Source organism: Nomascus leucogenys, chromosome 14 (genome assembly GCF_006542625.1).
Source record: "Nomascus leucogenys isolate Asia chromosome 14, Asia_NLE_v1, whole genome shotgun sequence".
Classification (NCBI taxonomy): Eukaryota; Metazoa; Chordata; class Mammalia; order Primates; family Hylobatidae; genus Nomascus; species Nomascus leucogenys.
This window is the reverse complement of record NC_044394.1, coordinates 73,694,530-73,717,684: the sequence shown is the minus strand read 5'-3', so window position 1 is coordinate 73,717,684 and position 23,155 is coordinate 73,694,530. Positions and strand designations below refer to the sequence as shown.

General features: G+C 45.3%; 2 protein-coding genes across 10 annotated transcripts in view; both read left to right on the top strand.

Annotated features, from left to right (window-relative positions):
- The window catches only part of POLR1B (RNA polymerase I subunit B), a 37,192-nt gene extending 28,231 nt beyond the window's left edge, over positions 1-8,961 (top strand). For 7 of the 8 annotated variants that reach the window (XM_003277677.4, XM_003277680.4, XM_030827257.1 and 4 more), the window contains 3 exons: positions 2,341-2,537; positions 3,337-3,590; positions 4,610-6,902. In XM_003277677.4, coding sequence (XP_003277725.1) covers positions 2,341-2,537; positions 3,337-3,590; positions 4,610-5,492 — 1,334 coding nt within the window. In that variant the 3' untranslated portion in view covers positions 5,493-6,902. Of the gene's footprint in view, positions 1-2,340; positions 2,538-3,336; positions 3,591-4,609 lie in introns of all 8 variants that reach the window. The other variant, XM_003277679.3, reaches the window with a different exon arrangement.
- A 3,980-nt stretch (positions 8,962-12,941) lies between these two features.
- Positions 12,942-19,095, top strand: CHCHD5 (coiled-coil-helix-coiled-coil-helix domain containing 5). Of its 2 annotated transcripts, XM_003277681.4 has the most exons (4): positions 12,948-14,610; positions 15,939-16,079; positions 16,165-16,330; positions 18,921-19,095. In XM_003277681.4, coding segments are annotated over exons 1-4 (333 nt in total). In that variant the 5' UTR covers positions 12,948-14,608; the 3' UTR covers positions 18,945-19,095. The 2 variants fall into 2 exon arrangements, with proteins under 2 accessions (XP_012368009.1, XP_003277729.1); XM_012512555.2 differs by lacking the exon at positions 18,921-19,095 and having other exon boundaries at positions 12,942-14,610; positions 16,165-16,498.
- The last annotated feature ends 4,060 nt before the right edge of the window (positions 19,096-23,155 follow it).

Here is a 23,155-nt window from a genome sequence, read left to right as displayed (position 1 = left end):
CCACCATGCCCAGCTAATTTTTGTGTTTTAGTAGAGACAGGGTTTCACCATGTTGGCCTGGCTGGTCTCAAACTCCTGACCTCAAGTGATCTGCCTGCCTCAGCCTCCCAAAATGCTGGGGTTACAGGTGTGAGCCACTGCACCTGGCCCAGATTGGATTATTTTTATTGACCTATTATCACAGTCACTTTTTATTCTGTCTTCTACTGAATTTTCGCTTACAGTCTTGTGCCCTTAATGACAGGGATACCTTTGAAGAAGTGAGTCGTATGTGATTTTGTCATAGTGTGAACATCATAGAGTGAACTTACACAAACCTAGATGGCAGAGACTACTACACACCTAGTATGTGGTATAGCCTGTTGCTCCTAGGCTACAAACCTGGGTGGCATGTAACTGTACTGTGTACTGTCTACAGTTGTAAGACAATGGCATGGATTTGTGTAGCTAAACATAGAAAAGGTACAGTAAAAATATGGGATCACCATAGTATATATGCCATCCTGCATTGACTAAAACATTGTTATGCAGTGCATGACTGTATTTTTCAAGTCCAGCACTTCTACTTGTTTCTTTTTTTTTTTTTGAGACAGGGTATCGCTCTGTCACCCAGGCTGGAGTGCAGTGGCACGATCTTGGCTCACTGCAACCTCTGCTTCCCTGGTTCAAGCGATTCTCCTGCTTCCACCTCCTGAGTAGCTGAGATTACAGGCATGTGCCACCATGCCCAGCTAATTTTTTGTATTTTTAGTAGAGACAGGGTTTTATCATGTTGGCTAGGCTGGTCTCAAACTCCTGACCTCAAGTGATCTGCCCGCCTCAGCCTCCCAAATTGCTGGGATTACAGGCATGAGCCATTGCGCCTGGCCTGACTTGTTTCTTTTTTTAGAGTTTCTCTCTTCTCTAAGATTTCTTATCTTCATTCATTGTGGGCATGTTTTCCTTTATATTTTGAGCATAGTTTTATATGATGGGTGTTGTAAAATCATTATCTGCAGATTCCAATGTCTGGGTCATCTCAGTATCAGTCTCTTTGAGTATAAGTCAAGTTTCACCATTTCTTTGTATGCCCAGTAATATTGGATTGTATTATGAACATTGCGAGGAATATGTTTTAAACCCTGGATCCTGTTAGGGTCCTCTGAAGAGGATTGGTTTTGTTTTTAGTGTGGTGTTTGACCTTCAATTACGTTTTAATTCTTTTCATTTTATGTCTTTCCTTCTTAATACACAGTCAATCACCTGGCTCAGTGCATGTCACCAAAAATTCTCCAGGGGAAGAGGATTGGTTTTTAGTTTTCACTGGTACTTAACTTGGTGAACATGGCAGTTGAAGTACATTCTTCAGCCTTAGGTGGGCTGCTGTGATCTGTCCCATGCATGCATAGTTCGGGAGTCCACCAAAGATTTGGACCCAATTTATATGCTGAATTTAAGGGTCTCCCTTTGTGGTTCTCTCATTTCTGAAATGTTCCCCCTTCCCAGTTGTTGTCATGCTCAGAACTCTATTTCCTGGTTCTGCAAGCCAGTAAGACTGTGGGTTTCTATCTAAGTTGTAGCTGCCACACTGGGCCATAAGGCAAAAATAAATACATAAATACTTAAAAACCTGGAAATTCACCCAGTGTGGTTCCTTTTGTCCAAGTAAAAATTCTTCTCAGCTTCTGACAGCTTTTGGTTACTCTCCAGTGCTGTATGTGTAGTTGGGGGTCTGCGTCTTATGTGTTAAGGGTGGTCTTGTAAGAGTAGCCCTTTATTACTGGAAGCTCTAAGTCTATAATTTTTTTTAAAATTTCACTTGTATGTATTTATATTTTAAAATTATTTTGTTCTAAAATGATTCTCTATACTGTGAGGTAGTACACAGAGGAATCTCACCCCATGCTCCACTACCTAGAATTAAATACATATTCCGCTGTAAGAAAGTAATCTAATTACATAATAATTACTATCCACTTTTCTCCCCAGTAGTGATATCCTGTAATTTGTGTACTGCCTTTCTGTCCCTTTTTAAAGCTTTTATTACATCATACATGTATCCATAAACTAAGTATAGAATTGTTTGGGGTGTGTTGCAAATGCACATAAATCGTATCATATTAAATGTCAGTCTGCACTTTCTCCCACTCAGCATGGTTTTCCTGGTCTGGTCACATTGATACATTTAGGTTTACTTCATTTTCACAGCTTATGTATTAGTCTAAAGTAAGCATAACTACCATGATTATTTATTTATTCATTTTCCTCTGATGAATATTTAGTTGTTTCCAGTGTTGTGTATGACACCTATAATCAAGATGAAAGAAGCAGAAAATGCTAAGATGGTTTTTCTCCATGTAGGTAAGCAAACTATGGGCTTTCCACTTCTCACTTATCAAGACCGATCGGATAACAAACTGTATCGTCTTCAGACTCCTCAGAGTCCCTTGGTGAGACCCTCCATGTATGATTATTATGACATGGATAACTATCCAATTGGGACCAATGCCATCGTTGCTGTGATTTCTTACACTGGCTATGATATGGAAGATGCCATGGTAAGTTTTACCGGGAAATGTTATTCCAATCTTTTTATTTTTTAACTCGTTTGTTTACTGTGAAATCACTGAAGGAATATTTTTGTGTACCCAAGTACCTAGTATTTGGCACATGATGTTCTATTAAATGATTAGTTCTTAGTCTAAATTGAAAGTGGGCAAGCCTTGAGGAATATCCACTAAATATTCAGATACACATATGTCTTGCATATTTGAGTGCATATTATGAGTAAATTTTGAAGTTTGGTTTTGGATCTATCTACCTTTTATATTTAAGTATGATTAGATTTTAAGCTATTTCTGTGTGCCTGGGTTGTTTTCTTATTTTTTGTTTGTTTGTTTTGTGTTTTTTATTTTTGAGACAGAGTCTTGCTCTGTTGCTCAGGCTGGAGTGCAGTGGCACGATCTTGGCTCACTGCAACCTCCACCTTCTGGGTTCAAGCAGTTCTCCTGCCTCAGCCTCTTGAGTAGCTGGGACTACAGGGACCCACCACCGTGCCTGGCTAATTTTTGTATTTTTAGTAGAGATGGGGTTTCACCATGTTGGCCAGGCTGGTCTCGAACTCCTGACCTCAAGTGATCTGCCTGCCTTGGCCTCCCAAAGTGCTGGAATTACAGGCGTGAGCCACCGTGCCCGGCCATGTCTGGGTTTTTGTAGTTAGTATCAGTGATTTGGAAAATGTGAGGAAAGTTAAAATGTGATGCCAGTTATCCTAAACCAAGTATTAGAGTCCCACCTAGTTTTATTTTGAAAATCCTCACTTGGCCTCAGTCTTTTAATGATTCTTTTACTTCACAGATTGTGAATAAGGCCTCTTGGGAACGAGGCTTTGCCCATGGAAGTGTCTACAAGTCTGAGTTCATAGACCTCTCTGAAAAAATTAAACAAGGAGATAGTAGCCTGGTGTTTGGAATCAAACCTGGTGACCCACGGGTTTTGCAGAAGTTAGATGACGATGGATTGCCGTTTATAGGAGCAAAACTGCAGTATGGAGATCCGTATTACAGCTACCTAAACCTCAACACCGGGGAAAGTTTTGTGATGTACTATAAGTAAGTTTGGGTATCCAAGCTGGTTTTTTTTTGTTTTTGTTTTTGTTTTGAGACGGGGTCTCAGTGTGTCAGCCAGGCTGGAGTGCAGTGGAGTGATCTCAGCTCACTACACCCTCCACCTCAAGCAATCCTCTCGCCTCAGCCTTCAAGTAGCTGGGACTACAGGCATGGACCACCATGCCCAGCTAATTTTTTGCATTTTTAATAGAGACGGTTTCGCCATGTTGCCCAGGCGGGTCTCGAACTCCTGGGCTCAGGTGACCCACCTGCTTCAGCCTCCCAAAGTGCTAGGATTACAGGCGTGAGCCACCGTGCCTGGCCTATTTGTGCTTTTTTTAAAAACTGTATTATCCAAACTTTGTCATCTTTCTCATATACAATGTTAGCAATGTTTCCTAGCCAAAATGTTGAGCTCATACCTCTTATTAGAAATGTCTTATTTTAGTTTATTTTACAATATAATTTATTTCAATAGGCCTTCATAATAATTTTTCAGTTGCCTTTGTTGCTAGTTTTCTTTCAGATGAACATAATTCTGTAGTGAGTATCACCAATAACTCTATTCATACTATCTCTGTTTGTATTGGAGAATAAAGGCAAGAATGAGTTTTGCAGGCCAGGCACAGTAGTTCACACCTGCAATCCCAACACTTTGGGAGACCAAAACAGGAGGATCCCTTAAGCACAGGAGTTCATGACCAGTCTGGACAATGTAGTGGGACCCTATCTCTACAAAAAATTTAAAGATTAGCCAGGCCTATTGGCATATACCTGTAGTCCCAGCTACTCAGGAGGCTGAGGTGGGAGGATTGCTTGAACCCGGAAAGTCAAGGCTGCAGTGAGCTGTAATCACACCACCGCACTCCAGCCTGGGCAACAGAGTGAGACCCTGTCTCATAAAAAGAAAAAAAAAAAAAAGTTTTACAAATATCCTTTATGAAGCACTAATTATATCAATGAAACTTATCTCTGTAAGTTTAAACAAATAGGTTGACCTTATACGGTTTACTTTTTCCTAGGAGTAAAGAAAATTGTGTTGTGGATAACATCAAAGTGTGCAGTAATGACACTGGGAGTGGAAAATTCAAGTGTGTTTGCATCACTATGAGAGTGCCTCGGAACCCAACTATCGGAGATAAATTTGCCAGTCGCCATGGGCAGAAGGGCATTTTAAGCAGATTGTGGCCAGCTGAGGACATGCCTTTTACTGAGAGTGGGATGGTCCCAGACATTCTGTTCAATCCCCATGGTTTTCCATCCCGCATGACCATTGGGATGTTAATTGAGAGTATGGCTGGGAAGTCTGCAGCTTTGCATGGTCTCTGCCATGATGCTACACCCTTCATCTTCTCAGAGGAGAACTCGGCCTTAGAATACTTCGGTGAGATGTTAAAGGCTGCTGGCTACAATTTCCATGGCACCGAGAGATTATATAGTGGCATCAGTGGGCTAGAACTGGAAGCAGACATCTTCATAGGAGTGGTTTATTATCAGCGCTTACGCCATATGGTCTCAGACAAATTTCAAGTAAGGACAACTGGAGCCCGAGACAGAGTCACCAACCAGCCTATTGGGGGAAGAAATGTCCAGGGTGGAATCCGTTTTGGGGAGATGGAACGGGATGCGCTTTTAGCTCACGGTACATCTTTTCTCCTTCATGACCGCCTCTTCAACTGCTCGGATCGGTCGGTAGCCCATGTGTGTGTGAAGTGTGGCAGTTTACTCTCTCCACTGTTGGAGAAGCCACCCCCCTCTTGGTCTGCCATGCGCAACAGAAAATACAACTGTACTCTGTGTAATCGCAGTGACACTATCGATACTGTTTCTGTGCCTTATGTTTTTCGGTATTTTGTAGCTGAACTGGCAGCTATGAACATCAAAGTGAAACTGGATGTTGTTTAAATTGATGTTGACCTTTTGGATTAAGAGGACTATCAGATTAAAGCAAAATGTAATTTTAGTTCAATGAAGATATTATTACCAGGTTACTCTCGAGATTTTTCAAGGGTGTTAGAACTCTCAACCAAGACCTGAAAACCAAGAACGCAAGGTTTCTGAATATCTCTGGTAGATTAACTATTGACAATGATTTTCTGTATCTTTGTTCGAAAATTTCATGTCTTCTCAAAATATGAAATATTGATAAATGGAAGAGCATGCAGTGACAAGTCTCCTTTCCAACCCCAGGTTCCCTACACCCTGCTCTCAGCAGGCAGTGACTGTCACACACCTGTTAATCCATCTATACAAATAGAATGCAAGCTGTAATATAATGTAATTTTATATTTTCTTATAGCCACATTGAAGTAAAAACAAACAGGTACAGTGTTTTTTACCAGCTTCATAGAAGTACAGTTGTTACATATTTAATGAATACAATTTGATGGGTTTGACTATATGCACACACCTTTGATACCATCACCACAATCAGGGTAATAAACATATCTGTCATCTCCACAAGTTTCCTCCTGCCCTTTGTTTTTTGCTTTTTGGTTGCTGTTGAGTTTTTGTTTTGTCTTCTGTGGTAAGAACACTTAACTCAAGACCTACCCTCTTAACAAATCTTTAAGTGTACAATATAGTATTGTTAATTACAGGCACCATGTTGTACAACAGATCTTTAGACCTTACTTGTCTTGCATAACTGAAGCTTTATGAGAGTTGTTGAACAACTCTCCATTTCCCTGGCCCCTAGCAACCACCCTTCTACCCTGTTTCTACGAGTTTGACTATTATAGATATCTCATATAGTGGGATCATGCAATATTTGTCCTGTGACTGGCTTATTTCACTTAGCATAGTGAAATAAGATTCATCCATTTTGGAAGCCAGGCATGGTGTGTGCATCTGTAGTCCCTGCTATTTGAGAGGCTGAGATGGGAGGATCATTTGAGTGCAGGAGTTCAAGGACAGCCTGGGTAATATAGGAAGACCCTGTCTTAAAAACCCTGACCTCAAGTGATCCACCCACCTCGGCCTCCCAAAGTGCTAGGATTACAGGTGTGAGCCACTGTGCCTGGCCTCCGGTGAGTATTTTATATTTAGTCTACACTTCTGTACTTGGCTTTTTTCTGCTTTTATATTGATCTGCTTTCATAGCAGTGTGTAGAGTGCCACTTACGTTTTCTTTCTTGTGTACAGTATTTTATTGTATGGATTTACCATCCCCTGTGTATTTAAGTTGTTCCATTCTTTGGCCATAATAACTTTTTTCTGCAAATATTCTGACGACTTATCTTTGGCCATTACAAACCATTGATAATAGATCATCTTGTATATACTTGTGCAATTATAAGATGCTTTTTGATGATGAAAGCTTTCCTAAGGTAATTCTTTCCTGAGTTTGGTTTAGATGGTCTGTCACTAATTATAAGGCAGATAGGAAAAGAGAAAAATCTATCATTTCAAGATAGGCTTAGCAGGACGGGCGCAGTGGCTCACGCCAGTAATGCCAACATTTTAAGAGGCCTAGGCAGGAGCAATCACTTGTGCCCAGGAGTTCTAGACCAGCCTGGGCTGAGACTTCATCTCTACAAAAAAATCAACAATGACAAAAAAAATTAGCCAAGCGTAGTGGCACAACCCTGTAGTCCCAGCTACTTGGGAGGCTGGGGTGGGAGGATTGCTTGAACCCAAGAGGTCAAGGCTGCAGTGAGCCAAGATTGTGCCACTGCACTCCAGCCTGGGTGACAGAGCAGGACCCTGTCTCTATTTTATAAATTAAAAAAGGCTGGGTGCGGTGGCTGACACCCGTAATCCCAACACTTTGGCTCAGCAGATTGCCTGAGCCCAGGAATTCGAGTCCAGCCTGGGCAACATGGGGAAACCCCATCTCTACAAAAAAAATTAGCCTGGTGTGGTGGCACATGCCTGTAGTTCCAGCTACTCAGGATGCTGAGGTGGGAGAATCTCCTGAGCCTGGAAGGTCCAGGCTGCAGTGAGCCAAGACTGTGCCACTGCACTCCAGCCTGGGCGACAGAATGATACCCTGTCTCAAAAAAAAAAAAAAAAAAAAAAGGCAAAAGAAAAAAACAATTTAATGGAAAAGATAGGCTTTGCTTCAGGAAACTGGTTGAGAAGAATAAGGAAAAACTCGATTCTACTGACTGACGTTTCCCCCTGCTGTTAATAGAATCCCAACCATACACTTTCACACACTATTCCAGGTTCTGTCTACTGAACGATCCCACAGCTGAGGTCTACTGTCATCTCTCCACTTCCATTTTTAGCAGCACTAAAAACATTTCCAAAAAAAGATGTTTTTTAGCTTTTTAATTGTAGATTCACCACTAAGAAATTGACATTGGGACAGTCCGCAGAACTTACTCAAATTTCACCCATTTTACATGCACTCATTTGTGTTGCATGTGGTATATAGTTCTATTTCATTCTATCACCTGTGTAGATTGACAAAAACACCAACATAAGCAAGATACAGAGCTGTTCCGTCATCACAGAGCTCTGCCATACTATCCTTTTATAGCCATCTCCACCTCTGTCCCCCATTTCTAACCCCTGGAAACCACTAATCTGTTCTTTACAGTTTTATTCCAAGAATCTTACGTAAATGGGATCATGAAGTATAACCTTTGAGAATGGCCTTTTCACTCCATTCCCTTAAGATACATCCAGGTAGTTGCATGTATCAATAGTTCATTCCTTTTTATTGCTACATAGTACTCCATAGTATGGATATACTATGTACATAATATATATGTTCACAGTTTAACCATTCACCTTGAACATTTTGATTGTTTCCAGTTTTGGGCATTAACAATAAAGCTGATCTGAACAATAAGGTATAATAGTCCTCCTTTATCCTTGAAGATTATATCCCAAGACTCCCAGTGAGTGTCTGAAACCATGGATAGTATATACACTATCTGTATGTGCTACATGTACTATATGTCCTCTATATATTTTTTCTTATACATACATACCTTTGATGAAGTTTAATTAAGCACCGTAAGAAATGGACAACAATAAATAGAACAATTATACTGTTATTAAATGAATGTGGCCTCAAAATGTACTGTTCTCACATATTTTCAGACTGTGGGTAACTGAAACTGCATAAAGCAGAACTGGCTGGGTGTGGCGGTGCACGCCTGTAACCCCAGGACTTTGGCAGGCTGAGGTGTGCAGATGACTTGAGGTCAGGAGTTTGAGACCAGCCTGGCCATCATGGGGAAACCCCGTCTCTACTAAAAATACAAAAATTAGCTGGGTGTGGTGGCACACGCCTGTAATCCCAGCTACTCAGGAGGCTGAGACAGGAGAATCACTTGAACCCAGGAGGCAGAGGTTGCAGTGAGCCAAGATCACGCCACTGCACAGCAACCTGGGCAACAGAGCAAGACTAGAGTCTCAAGAAAAAAAAAAAAAAAAAAAAGGAAAGCAAAACTGCAGATAAGGAGGACTACTATACAGGTTATTGTGTAAACGTAAGTTTCATTTCCCTGGGACAAGTGTTCAAGATTGGGATTGCTAGGTCATATAGTAGCTGCATATTTAATTTAATAAACTGCCAAACTTTTCAGAGTGGCTGTGCCATTTTACATTCCTACCAGCAATGTATGAGTGATTCATTTCTTGGCATTCTGACCAACCAGCATTTGGTGATGTCACTTTTTTTTTTAAGACTGGTCAAGTGAAGCAGTGGGAGTGGAAAAAGAACAAATAAATCTGTAAGTGGTTGTGATCAATTTCTTGCAAACACTATTGCACTTGGACCAGCCCACTATTTCTTATTTTAGCCATTCTGATAGATGTGTAGTGATATCTCATTGTGGCTTTAATTTGCATTTCTCTAATGGCTGAAGATGTTGAACTTCTCTTCATGTGTTTATTTGCCATCTGTATATCTTCAGTGAAATGTCTGCTGTTCAGTTTTTAATTGGATTGTTTGTCTTCTTACTGCTGAATTTCAAGACTTCACTATATATTCCAGATATAAAGCCTTTGTCACACAGGTGCTTTGCAAATATTTTCTCCCAGTCCATAGTTTGTCTTTTCATTCTCTTCACAGGTATTTTGCAGAGTAACAAATTTAAATTTTGATGAAGCCCAATTTACTGTTTTTTGGTGTTGTGTCTAAGAACTCTTCACCTAGCCCAAAGATTTTCTCATATGTTATTTTCTAAAGGTTTTATAGTTTTATGCTTTATATTTAAATCTACGATCCATTTTCCACTTAGAGTTCATTTTTGTACAAGGTGTAAGGTTTAGATCAAGATTTTTTTTTTTTTTTTTGCCAGTAGATCTCCAATTGCTCCAGCACTGTTACTTGAAAATGATCCTTTCTCTATTGAATTACTTTTGCACTTCTGTCAAGAATCAGATGGCCATAGGCTGGGTGCAGTGGCTCACGCCTGTAATCCCTGCACTTTGGGAGGCTGAAGTGGGATGATTGCTTGAGCCCAGGAGTTTGAGACCAGCCTGGGCAACACAGCCAGACCCCGTCTCTACTAAAAAAATTAGCCAGGCATGGTGGTGTGCACCTGTAGTCCCAGCTACCCAGGAGGCTGAGGTGGGAGGATCGTCTAAGCCTGGGAGTCAAGGCTGCAGTGAGCCGTGATCACGCCACTGCACTCCAGCTGGAGCGACAGGGTTTAAATCAGATGGCCATACTTGTGCGTGGCTAATTTATTTTTTATTATTTCATTTTTATCTCCTTTTTTGGCTTATTAACCCTACCTCCATTTTCATTTTTTGTTGTTTCTCTTAAAATTTCTAGTGTACATCTTTAGAATTGTCACACTTTTATGTAATATTCTATCACTTCACAGGTAGTAGAACAACTTAGCAACAGCACACACTTTCCTGTCTCTTGGCCTTTGTGCTATTTTTGTCATAAGAGTTATATTTACTATATCTGGAGATCTTGATTTCATATACCAGATTTCCATTTTCCTTCGAACTGAGGGCTTGCTTCAGTGTTTCTGAGCTTACTTAGGTGAGACCAGAGCAGCCATTAGGGCTAATTTTGTCTCACTAGAGAGGCAATATCTTTGAGTAGTTTAGCCAGTGCACAGTGATGGTCTCCACTATGGCTGGGGGTGGAACATGGACAACTGCAAGCTCCAGGGATTGCTCTGCCTGCACCTTCCTGGTGGTTCCCTTGGTCTCCAGGAGTGTGTTCACAGGCATGCTGTGCGCTACACGTGCAGGAAATCCTTTGCAGGCCTGTGCTGCGCTACTCTCTGGTACCCTGCCTTACAAACTCTAGCTGCCTTGGCCTCTCCAAATTCTTAACTTTGTCCCAACTCAGGGACACCCCTGGGCTATGTAGCCTGGAAACTAACTCTCCAGACATAAGCTGGGCCACTAGTGTCACTTCATTTGTCTCCTTTCTCTTGGGGACCACTGTGCTACAATGCTTGTTTCCAATGTCTGAACTCTGTTGTCTCCTATTTTGTCCAGATTTTTTAGTTGTTGATGTTGGAAGGATAAATCTACTACCTATGACATCACCACACCCAGGTAACTTTTGTACTTTTTGTAAAGACAGAATTTCGCCATGTTGCCCAGGCTAGTCTCAAACTCCTGGGCTCAAGCAGTCTGCCCATCTCAGTTTCCCAAAGTGCTGAGATTTACAGGCATGAGCCACCATACTTGGCCTATGTTTCACCACCGTATGCCACACTTGACTCTTTCCCATATTTGTTGTAGTAAAAGAGACTGCAGGCCAGGCGCCGTGGCTCATACCTGTAATCTCAGCACTTTGGGAGGCCGACGTGGGCGGATCACGAGGTCAGGACTTCGAGACCAGCCTGGCAAATATGGTGGAACCCCGTCTCTACTAAAAATACAAAAATTAGCCTGGTGTGGTGGTGCGCACCTGTAGTCCCAGCTATTCAGGAGGCTGAGGCAGAAGAATCGCTTGAACCTGGGAGGTGGAGGTTGCAGTAAGCCGAGATCGTGCCACTGCACTCCAGCCTGGGTGACAAAGCGAGATGCCGTCTCAAAAAATAAATAAAATAAAAATAAATAAAAGAGGCTGCAGTATATGACACACTGGCAGCACCAACTCCTGCCTGGTGGATGACATCTATCTTTAGACATCCCCACTCCAGGGGTGCCAGGGGTCCATCACCATTGTTGACACTTCTTCAGGTTATGATGTTATCATCAGTCCCAGTGCTATCAGTCAACTCTACAATCCTAGGTAGTTCTTAAATCTACAGTTGACCCTTAAACAATGCAGTAGAAAATTCACATATAACTTTTGACTCCCCCAAAACTTAACTATTAATAGCCTACTGTTGATCTGAAGTCTTACTGATGACATAAACAGTAGATTAACACATATTTTGTATGTTATATGCATTGTATACTGTATTCTTGCAGTAGTAAACTAGAGAGAAGAAACTGTTATTAAGGAAATCCTAAGGAAGAGAAAATATACTATTCATTAAGTGGAAGTGGATCATCATAAAGGCCTTCATCTTTGTCCTCTTCACATTGAGTAGGCTGAAGAGGAGGAAGGGGGGTTGGTCTTGCTGTCTCAGAGTGACAGAGGCAGAAGAAAATCTGAGTATAAGTGGACCAGTACAGTTTAAATCCATGTTGTTCAAGGGTCAACTGTAAACTGTTTAATGGGCCACCCACGCACCCAAGTGGTTATAAGTGGTACTACAAAATGTATTATAAAAATACTATAGATTTTTTTTTTTTTTTTTTTTTTTTTTTTTTTTGAGACAGAGTCATGCTCTGTCACCCAGGCTGGAGTGCAGTGGTGTGGTCTCGGCTCACTACAACCTCCGCAGCAACTCTCGTGCCTCAGCCTCCTGAGTAGCTCCAGGACTACAGGTGCCTGTCACCATGCCTGGCTAATTTTTTGTATTTTTTGTATTTTTTGTAGAGACAGGGTTTCACCATGCTAGCCAAGTTGGTCTCCAACTCCTGACCTCAAGCGATCCGCCCACCTCGACCTCCCAAAGTGCTGGGATTACAGGCGTGAGCCACTGCACCCCGCTGAACACAATCTTTACCTTCCATGTACTGATTTATGTCTTCGTCTGTAACTCCTGTCCACCTAAAATGTACAAAAGCAAACCGTAATTCTACTGTCTCAGGCACACTTTCTCAGGACCTCTTGAGCCTGTGTCCCCCAGGCCATGGTCACTCATATTGGCTCAAAATAAACCTCTTTAAAACATTTCACAGGCGCCTGTAGTCCCAGCTACTCGGGAGGCTGAGGCAGGAGAATGGCGTGAACCCGGGAGGCAGAGCTTGCAGTGAGCCGAGATTGCACCACTGCACTCCAGCCTGGGCGACACAGCCAGACTCCGTCTCACAAAACAAAACAAAACAAAACAAAACAAAACCAAACCAAAACAAAACAAAACAAAATTTCAGTTTGGTTTTTCTGTTAACAGGTGGTTAATTTTTCCTAGTTCTTTAATGAGATCCCTAGAAACCGGGTTTAAGACAATTGAATTTTTTTTTGCTTTCTCGGTCAGATAAGAAAATTTCAGAAACTCCCGCCCTGTGCATCTGTGGGCATCCCCACCCCAACAAGACAAGGTTAGACAGATCTTCTGAGGCAGCTTCTAAGGCCTTTCAGCACGTCAAAATGCATCTTTGGGGTATCCGTTTCTGAGACCAACAAGGGAACGGGATGGGTTAAGATTTCATTCTCCCAGTAGAGGAAAATCTAGGGATTCAGTCTACATTGGAGCCAAAAACAGTTATCTGACTCCTTCCAGAGCCTTTAAATGTTGATCCCTTCCCCTCTTCTCCCATCAAACATACACTTGGAAGTTTAAGAAGAATGGAGGGACCTCAAGGTGTAAAGCTTTCTTTCTGTGCCCATGGCAGATTTAGATGACCAGTGCTGATCCTCGGATGTCAACTGCCAACCAGGGTAGCTCATGGTTACAGCCTCCCGTACAGCTCTCACTTATCCAGAACTCCTGAGGCTCCAAGCTCAGTATCAAACTGTTCACTTGCACTATGTCCTCTATGATGTCACTGTCATCATCATCATTTTACAGACACGCTGCGATTCCAAGTGGTCGTTACTAGTTCACAGTCAAGTAGCTCTCGTTCATCTTCAACTCTATGATTAACTGCAAAATGTTCTGCTCATTTTGACTACAGTCTTGAAAGATCTGCAAACTAAACGGCAGGACTGATGCTCAGTTCTCTGACCAGGGGATATCCAGTCTCTTATGTGGGGAAACTCACGCCCAGGTCTAACCTCACACTTTTAAGACAGATGAGAAGGGAGGGGGAAATGTTGCTACACTAGGAGGAATTAATTACAAAGAGAGGAAGTAACTACCTTGATAGTCTCATGGAGTCAGGATTAAACGCCATGTCTGTCCTGGCCTACGCTAAGGGATGGGGAAACGTCTGGGTCCCAGGCTGAGTAAATGGGAGGCCCAAGCCGAATTAGTTCGGCTCTTGGTTTGACTCCTTCTTCCCTCCTGTTCCAAGCGCTCACAAGAACCAGGGTGACAGGAGGATTATCAGCGTCTGCGCAAGGCCGATGGTGGCAGCGCGGCGTTAGGAATCAGGCCCCCTAACCCTGAGCCCAACAGCATACCGCCACAGCACCCAACCAAAATGGGAACAACATGTTGAGACACTGTAGCAACAGCAGACGCTTCCCACCAGCTCCAGTCGGAGATGTGGAGCGCTTGTGTCTGCGGCTCATTCCAGTGAGGTGCCGCGCAACTCAGAGGCGCATTCTCTTTGGAGCCGAGGCACCACCGTACTTTCCATTGCTTACTTCCGTTGAACCCCGGGCGCTGCCATGGCAAGCCGGAAATAAGGATAAAGCAATTTAGCCAGAAGAGGGCGGAAGTGGCTACTCAGGGCGCCGCCATGACGAGCCGGGCCGGAAGAAGAGGTAGGGCGCCGCCATGACAGATTAGTCGTAAAGGGAACGGAGCTGTTAGTTCAGTTGGCTACCGGAAAAAACCAGGCTGGGCTGGGCGCCGCCATGACAACCGATACCGGAAAAGGCGGGTCGTTCCCCCGGACAGACCTACGCCGGCAAAGGTCTCGAGATGTGAGTAGCGAGAGCGCCTACCCCATACGTGCTGCCGCTCCCGTTCTCTTACCCATTCATCTAGACCTAGTTTAGGACCTCCGGAATTAGGACCAGCCGCCCTCCTTCTTGGAGATCTGACCCTCAGGATGCAGCGCCTTCCCTCACGAGCTCCAACCCTCCGCATGCCCAAGCCCCGCCCTCTAAGCGTTTAGGCCCCGCCCCCTCTCGCGCGGGTTAGGACTTCGGTCCAGTCACTCTTCACCCAAGCTCTGCCCCCAGTACTCCAGGTCTGGCCTTTCAGACCGAAATGCTAAGACTACAGACTTATTTAGGGACCTCTAGGACTCCTACACCTGTCCTTTGAGCTCCAGGTTCCTCCCCCTTGATCACCAAACTTTACCTTTTGAACCTTCCAGATCTGCCTAGGACCCCAGTCCTCACCTTTAGGGTCCATAGACTTGTTCCTAGACCACTCTGACCTTTCCCGGGATTCCCAGAGCACCAACCTCATCCAGGGCTTCCAGACCTCACGCCCCTGGGACCTTGAGTCCGGCACCGGGGCCTTAGGTTTCATCTTGAAGACCCTTTGGCTAAGACACTCTTCCCCAGGACCTGAGATCCCACCTCTTGGACCTCTAAACCTCACTTTTAGAACCCCCAAACCTATTTAGGGATCTCAAGCTCTCTCCCTGGAATTCTAGATCTTACTTCTAAAGGCCCCAAGTCTTCTCTGCATGATCCCCAGGCCTACCGGAGAATGCCTGGATTTCAAGGCCTGTCTTCTAGGACCCGGAAGGCCTACCTTAGATTAATCAGACCTTGTTTTAGAATCTCCACTCTCTCCCCAGAAGCTCCCCTCCTGCTTTACAAGCCCCAGGGCTGGGCCTCACCTCTACCCTTCTTTGGCCCCATCTCAGGATCCTTCAGACTCTCACATCTGCCCTGAACGCCTAGTCCTACTTCAGACCTAGGCCAGAACTCCCTTTCTTTGCCAAGCACCATAGCTTATGCCTGTAATCCTAGCACTTTGGGAGGTCTAAGCAGGAGGATCACTTGAGCCCAGGGGTTCAACACCAGCCTGGGCAACATAGCAAGACCCTGTCTCTACAAAACATAAAAAATTAGCTGGGCATGGTGGCTCATGCCTGTGGTCCCAGCTACTTAGGAGGTTGAGGCAGGAAGATCATTTGAATCCAGGAGTTGGTGGCTACAGTGAGCTATGATCATGCCACTGCACTCCAGCCTGGGCCACAGTGAGACCCTGTGTCTAAAAAATAAAACAAAAAAAAAGAATTCCCTTGCTTGCCTGCTGCCTGGAATGATCCTCAGCCCATCCTGTTCCACAGGCAGGCAGCCCTGGAGGTCACCGCTCGCTACTGTGGCCGGGAGCTGGAGCAGTATGGCCAGTGTGTGGCGGCCAAGCCGGAATCCTGGCAGCGGGACTGTCACTACCTTAAGATGAGCATTGCCCAATGCACGTCCTCCCAGTGAGTGTGGGCAAGTATGAGACAGTGTGGGGGGTGGGCAGTGGGGTGGGAATCTCCCAGGGGCTGAACTGCCCTACCCCCACAGTCCAATCATCCGCCAGATCCGCCAGGCCTGTGCTCAGCCTTTCGAGGCCTTCGAGGAGTGTCTTCGACAGAACGAGGCAGCTGTGGGCAACTGTGCGGAGCATATGCGCCGCTTCCTGCAGTGCGCTGAGCAGGTGCAGCTGCCACGCTCACCTACAACTGTGGAGGTAAGAGGGGCTCACCTCAGTTCATCTCTTTTCTCCGTAACATCCCCTTCATCCTTCTGGTTGTTCAGGGTAAAGACTTTGGAGTCATCCTCAGCCCCACCCCACCATCACACGGGCCTTTGCCATGCATCCAGAATCCAGAACATCATCACTTCTTGCCCCATATAGCCCGTGCTTTAATCCACCACCACTCTCACCCTCCACCTCCAGGATACCTGCCCCAGCCTTCTCCCTGGTCTCCCTTCCTCCCTCTTTTCTTGCCTCCATAAAGCGGCCTGGGTGAGCATGTAAGGACTGAAATCTGGTCCCATTACACCTATGCTTAAAGCTCTCCAGTGGCTTTGTGTCACATTGAGAACAAAATTCCAGGTCCTTGCTGGGTTCTTTCTGTTCTTCCCTAGGCTGACTTCATCCACCTCCTCCCTCACCCTCTCTTTTCCTTCTCACTACTCCTCATCTGCAACTGGAGAGGGGCTGGGCTGGGGTGGCCAAAAAAAGGTCACTCTTTTAAATGTATCTAATATGTAAACCAGATACACAGTATATCTGTGATATGTAAGTTTCATGGTTGGGTAATTAGAACAAAAGTCTAAAATGACTCCTTGAGGAGAGGCAGTAACGGAAAAAGGTTGAAAAATGCTCTTTTAGATGTTTACTGCCCTCCTCACTGGACTGTGAGCTCCAAAGGTGAAAGTCACATCTTGCCCCAGCCTCTCTGAGCACCCTCTCCTGGGGCCCTCTCTCTGTCCCTGCAGCCCTGTGTTCTCTCTTGGGCCACCTGGCCATCCTTCTCCTGGGCCCCATGCTCCATCTTGACTTTCCAGTCATTCTTGGTGATCATCCTAGACTGATCTCAGAGGAAATCTGACCATGTTCTGCTTCTACTTACAAACCTTTCCATGGTTCTCACTTCCACCAGCCCAGGTCTTAACGCCAGCACAGCCCACAGGGCCCTGTGGGATGTAGTCCCTGCGACCCGTGGTCCCACCTCTCCTCACTTTCCCCCTTAAGCTCTATGTTCCAGCCCCAGTGAACATGCAGTTACTCAAGTGCACGTCTCCGCTGCCTTTGTCTAGCTGTTTCCCTCTGCCAGGACTGCCCTTCCTAATCCATCTCCTGGCTAATTCCTATTCCAGCTTAGACAGCACGTCTCTCAGAAAACCTCCCTGATGTCCCACCCACTTCCCGCCCCTGTCTTCAAGTTCTCAAGGTCCCTGAGCCCCTCCATCAAGGCTCACATCCTATGCCTGTCTCAGGGGAGCTCTTGGCTGAAGATGGGGGTGATGCCCTTCTTACCATGCCCTATAGGCATTAATTGTTTCTGTAAGGCAAGGATAAGTGAATAGTTCAGACCCCCAGGGCAGAAACTACGACCCCTGAGAGCCGGAAGGAACTTAATTCTCCTCAGGAAACGTTACCTAACGATCACATACTGTTCTCAGTCAGCTGCTGGGGACATTTCTCTCTTTCAAGTTTTTTGGGCGTCTGAACAGTAAAGATCCCATCCTCCTATCTTAGAGCCATTTGCTGCTTCCCTCCCTGGACCAGCAACCAGCCTCTCCCTGGTCTCCCTGTGGTCACCCCTGCCCTGACGGTCTTCTCTTCCCTGGCAGCCAAAGGAGCTTTTAAAAATGGGAATTAGGGCCGGGTGCGGTGGCACATGCCTGTAATCCCAGCACTTGGGGAGGCCGAGGTGGGTGGATCACCTGAGGTTAGGAGTTTGAGACCAGCCTGGCCAACATGGTGAAACCCCATCTCTACTAAAAATACAAATATTAGCCAGGTGTGGTGGCAGGTACCTGTAATCCCAGCTACTTGGGAGGCTGAGGCAGGAGAATTGCTTGAACCCGGGAGGCAGAGGTTGCAGTGAGCCAAGGTTGTACCATTGCACTCTAGCCTGGGCGATAGAGCGAGACTCTGTCTTCCAAAAAAACAAGCAAATAAACAAAAAAAAAAAACAGGGAATTAGGTCACATCTCTCCCCTTTAAAACCTTCTTGTGGCTTTCCAGTGCACTCAGAGTAACTATAATCAGCTCCTCCTCATCATCCCCTCATTCCTGGGAATGGCATCCCAGTTACAATTTTTCCTTCCTAGCTAGGGGCAGTGAAATTTGGGTCTCCCACGTTGTCTGGTCTACACAATAGCGAACACAAACATTCTCATCTCCTACAGCATGGCATACAGACTTTACAGAATGTCCCGTGTTTTTGTGGCTGACAGTCGAAGTGGTACATGTCCCTCCCATTCTGCACACACCTCTGCTCTTTACCCTGATTAAATTTTCTTCATAGCATTTCTCGAATGTTGACATATTTGTTGTCTGTCTCTCCCTGCTTGAGTCAGAGAGTTTTGCCTGCTGGGTACACTGCAGGTGCTCAGTAAATACAGCAGAATGGCGCCTTCCCTGCACCCCATGACACTTCACCACAGCTGACTTTTTCACATGGCTCAGGGCCAAGGTCATTGCCCGACACCCTTCTCCCTCCAGACTGTGGGCTCTGCAGGGTCTCCCTCTGTTGTGTCTACGTAGGCTCCCCAGGCTGGGCACAGAGGAGGTGCTACTAGATGTTGATGTGCTTTCTCCACAGGCACAGCCACTTCCTGCCTCCTGAGGACTCCTCTGACTGCAGGAAAACTGGACATGAATGACTGCCCCCCCGCCCCTCCCCTGCAGAGTGGCCAGATGGAGTCCTGAGCCCTGGCCATGGGCCTGGCTTTCCTGGATATCAGGACTTCCAATAAATAAAGACTCTGTATACTGGGCTTTGATTCCTGCCATCCGTACCTGAGAGGGCCCTAGGAGAGCTGGCTGGGCAGAGTCATCTGTTCCCCAGCTTTACTAGGTGTGCCAAGGAAGTGCCTGGGAAGAGCAGGACTCTGCAGCTGTGCCCCAGGGTTGAGACTACCCTGCCTCCCTTGTGAACTCTGCCACACAGTCATTTCCTGACTCCTGCTGCATGTGCATGGGGGAAAGACCCTCGCTCCCTTCCTCTCTAGCATTCCCCAAGTCGTTATGTTTTTTAATATGTATCTGTTTTAAAGACAAGGTCTTGCTCTATTGCCCAGGCTGGAGTACAGTGGTGCAATGATAGCTCACTGCAGCCTTGAACTCCTGGGCTCCAGTGATCCTCTGCCTCAGCCTCCAGAGTAGCTAGCACTACAAGCACTTGACACAGTGCCTGGCTGCATTCTCCAAGTCTGTATTCAGTTTTTTGGAGGCTTGGGGGTGTGATAAATAATATGCCTCTTTCCCTGCTGAATTCAGAATCGGCTGGGCAACAGTTAGAGGCATTAGGCAATGGAGATGAAAATACTGGCTTTATTATTGAAAACAACTGCATGGAAGGGTGTATTGCTTAGAAGGCTATGCACTGGATTTCTTTTCTTTCTTTCTTTTTCTTTTTTTTTTTTTTTGAGATGAAGTTTCACTCTTGTTGCCCAGGCTGGAGTGTAATGGCGTGATCTCGGCTCACCGCAACCTCTGCCTCCCGAGTTCAAGCAATTCTCCTGTCTCAGCCTCCTGAGTAGCTGGGATTACAGGTATCCGCCACCATGCCTGGCTGATTTTTGTATTTCTAGAGAGATGGGGTTTCACCATGTTGGTCAGGCTGGTCTCAAACTCCTGACCTCAGGTGATCTGCCCGCCTCAGCCTCCCAAAGTGCTGGGATTACAGGCACCCACCACCATGCCCGGCTAATTTTTGTATTTCTAGTAGAGACGGGGTTTCACTGTGTTGGTCAGGCTGGTCTCTAACTCCTGACCTCAGGTGATCTGCCCACCTCAGCCTCCCAAAGTGCTGGGATTATAGGCATGAGCCACTGCACCTGGCCTATGCACTGGATTTCTGTTCTTAGTTTCCAGTTTTCCAGAAGCCAACTCAGAATTTGAGTGCAGATGGTAATTTGAATTTGATTCCAGAAACACTGGTAGAGGAATGGAGAAGGGAGACAGAGAGGAAGACAGCCAATAAAAGGTGCCTTATCAAGCGAGTTACCACTCTGGGCAACTGGGACTCAGTCCCACTGGGGACCTGTGGAGGACTTTATAGAACATAACCCAGTTGCCCTATCAAGGAGCAAGGGAATTGTGTCTATCTACCAACTTCCCATCTGTCATTAAGGGGTATTTTCATGGGCATTGACTGGTACTTCTGGCCTGCCCTTTATAGGCCAAGTTCACTTCTGCCATCAGAAGAGGGCTGTAAGCAGAGTATAATGGGATCAAGTGAGCAGCCTTAAACATGCGGAAGAGATGCTGAGTGGATCTGGGCAGGCACCAACAGTGGCTGCTGTGGCTTCTTCATGCTGCTCAGGAATACAGGCTTCTGCTGTTTGATACAGGCTCCCCAGTAGGGACTGGTCCTAAAGAACAGAAAGCAGACAGGCATGTATGCAATAGAGAAGGAGACCCCAGAGTGCTGAGCTGAGCATGCCCATGGCCTGCACCCACATTCACCATTCAGACGAGGCCCTCTTCCCTGGAGGTGATCCCAAACCTCTGGAAATTGGAGTAACTGGCCATTTGATACCCAAGGGTTATGCTCGGCTTGGAAAAATGAGCCTGGCCTATGGGAGTCTCTCCTAGGGATTAATCTCCAAGACAAAGGAAGTTGTTCATTGGTTTAGGAGCCAGGTGGAAATCCTGTAAGTTCAGGGTTGCAAGATTTTATACGATTTGTCTGAGCTAGGAGGAAACCCAGGTAGCGGGGAGAGAATTGTGATCAGTTCCTCTAACCTGCCACAATCCCTGGTGGACTGAAGAAAGGGGGGCGAACGCGGGAATAAGACGAGACAAAAGAGTATATTTGGAAGAAGGGGTCAGGGGGCACCTTGCCTCTAGTGGACAAGGGCCCTGAGCTTTACACAGCTCTCTGTATTTATTAGGCAAAAGAGATAGCGAGAAGAGGAGTAGAAGAAGAGGTCAGCTGCTCAGTCCAGAGTAGGCTTGCAAGACTGCATTCTCTAGATGTCCCAGTAGATAACCTCAAGGAACTCGGCGCCAGGAAGCGATTCCCCTCATCAAACCTTCTAGGGCAGGCACAGAAGTGAGTTTGCCCACATTCCGTATTAATGGTAAAAAGTTTGCTGTTTGATCATATAGCCCTCAGTGGAATGCTGAGTTGGTCACATCCCACAGGCTTTTGGCTCCCTGCAAGTTCCTGTCCCTGAAAGGGTCTGGATCCTGGTGGCTTTTTGTTTCCATCTCTAGTTTCCATGGGCTGTGGTGGATGTTTTCAGCCCACTCCACTTGCTTGAGTAAGCTTGAGTGGGATTCTATCTCATGCAACTAAAAGAAGTGTGATTAAAACAGACAAAATGGAGATCCAGACGACACTTTAGAACATCTCTATGTGTCCTCTCTTACAGTAGGCTAGACTAGCTTCTTTATATGATGGTCTCAGGGGTCCAAGAGAGTGAAAGTGGAAACTTCAGACATCACTTTTACCACATTCTATTGTTCAAAGCAGTCATGAGTCTAGCTGAGATTAAAGAGATGGGGAGACTTTACTTCTTGATAGCATTTGGCTGCAAAAAAATTGTGCCTATATTTAAATTACTGCAACAACTTCATAGTGTCTCTTCTTGTGTCAGTTGTGATATTTGAAGGTGGGGGTCTTTGGGAGGTAATTAAGATTAGACAAGGTCATCAGGGTGGGGCCACCATGATGGGACTGGTGGTTTTATAAGAAGAGGAAAAAAGACCTGAACTGGTCTGCTCTTGCCCTTTCACCATGTGATGCTCTCTGCCATGTTATGATGCAGCATGAAGGCCCTCACCAGATGCAGGCACTGTGCTCTTGGACTTCCCACTCTCCAGACTATAAGAAATAATTTTCTTTTTAGTAAATTACTCTGTCTATTGTATTCTGTTATAGCAACAGAAAATAGACTAAAACAAACATTTACATTTTCAAATTGCTATCAACTTGTTAATAATATCCTCATAGTATCTTTTAAAGTTTGTAGAATGTGTAGTGATAACCCCCTTTTCATTTCTGACATTGGTTATTTGTATGCTCTTCCTTTTTTAATTGATTTTGAGAGAGGGTTATCAATTTTGTTAATCTTCACAGAAATTGCTTTTGGCTTTGTTGACACTTTATTTTGTACATTTGTTTTTAACTAGTTCTTTTTTTTTTTCTTTTTTTTTTTTTTGGTGAGACGGATTCTCACTCTGTCGCCCAGGCTAGAGTGCTGTAGTGTGATCTTGGCTCACTGCAACCTCTGCCTCCCAGGTTCAAGCGATTCTCCTGCCTCAGCCTCCTGAGTAGCTGGGATTACAGGTGCCCGCCATCACACTCGGCTAATTTTTGTATTTTTAGTAGAGACAGGGTTTCATCATGTTGGCCAGGCTGGTCTTGAACTCCTGACCTCGTGATCTACCCACCTTGGCCTCCGAAAGTGCTGGAATTACAGGTGTGAGCCACCACGTCCAGCTAGTTCTCTTATTTTCTTCTTTCTTTAGATTTAATTGTCTGTTTCTACCTCTTTGAAATGAATGTTTAGCTCACTGGTTTTCAGCCTTTTTTCTTTCTCCTTTTTTTTTTTTTTTGAGACGGAGTCATGCTCTGTTGCCCAGGCTGGAGTGCAGTGGCACGATCTTGGCTCACTGCAAGCTCTGCCTCCCGGGTTCATGCCATTCTCCTGCCTCAGCCTCCCAAGTAGCTGGGACTACAGGCGCCTGCCACCACGCCCAGCTAATTTTTTGTATTTTTAGTAGAGACGGGGTTTCACCGTGTTAGCCAGGATGGTCTTGATCTCCTGACCTCGTGATCCGCCCACCTCGGCCTCTCAAAATGCTGGGATTACAGGCGTGAGCCAC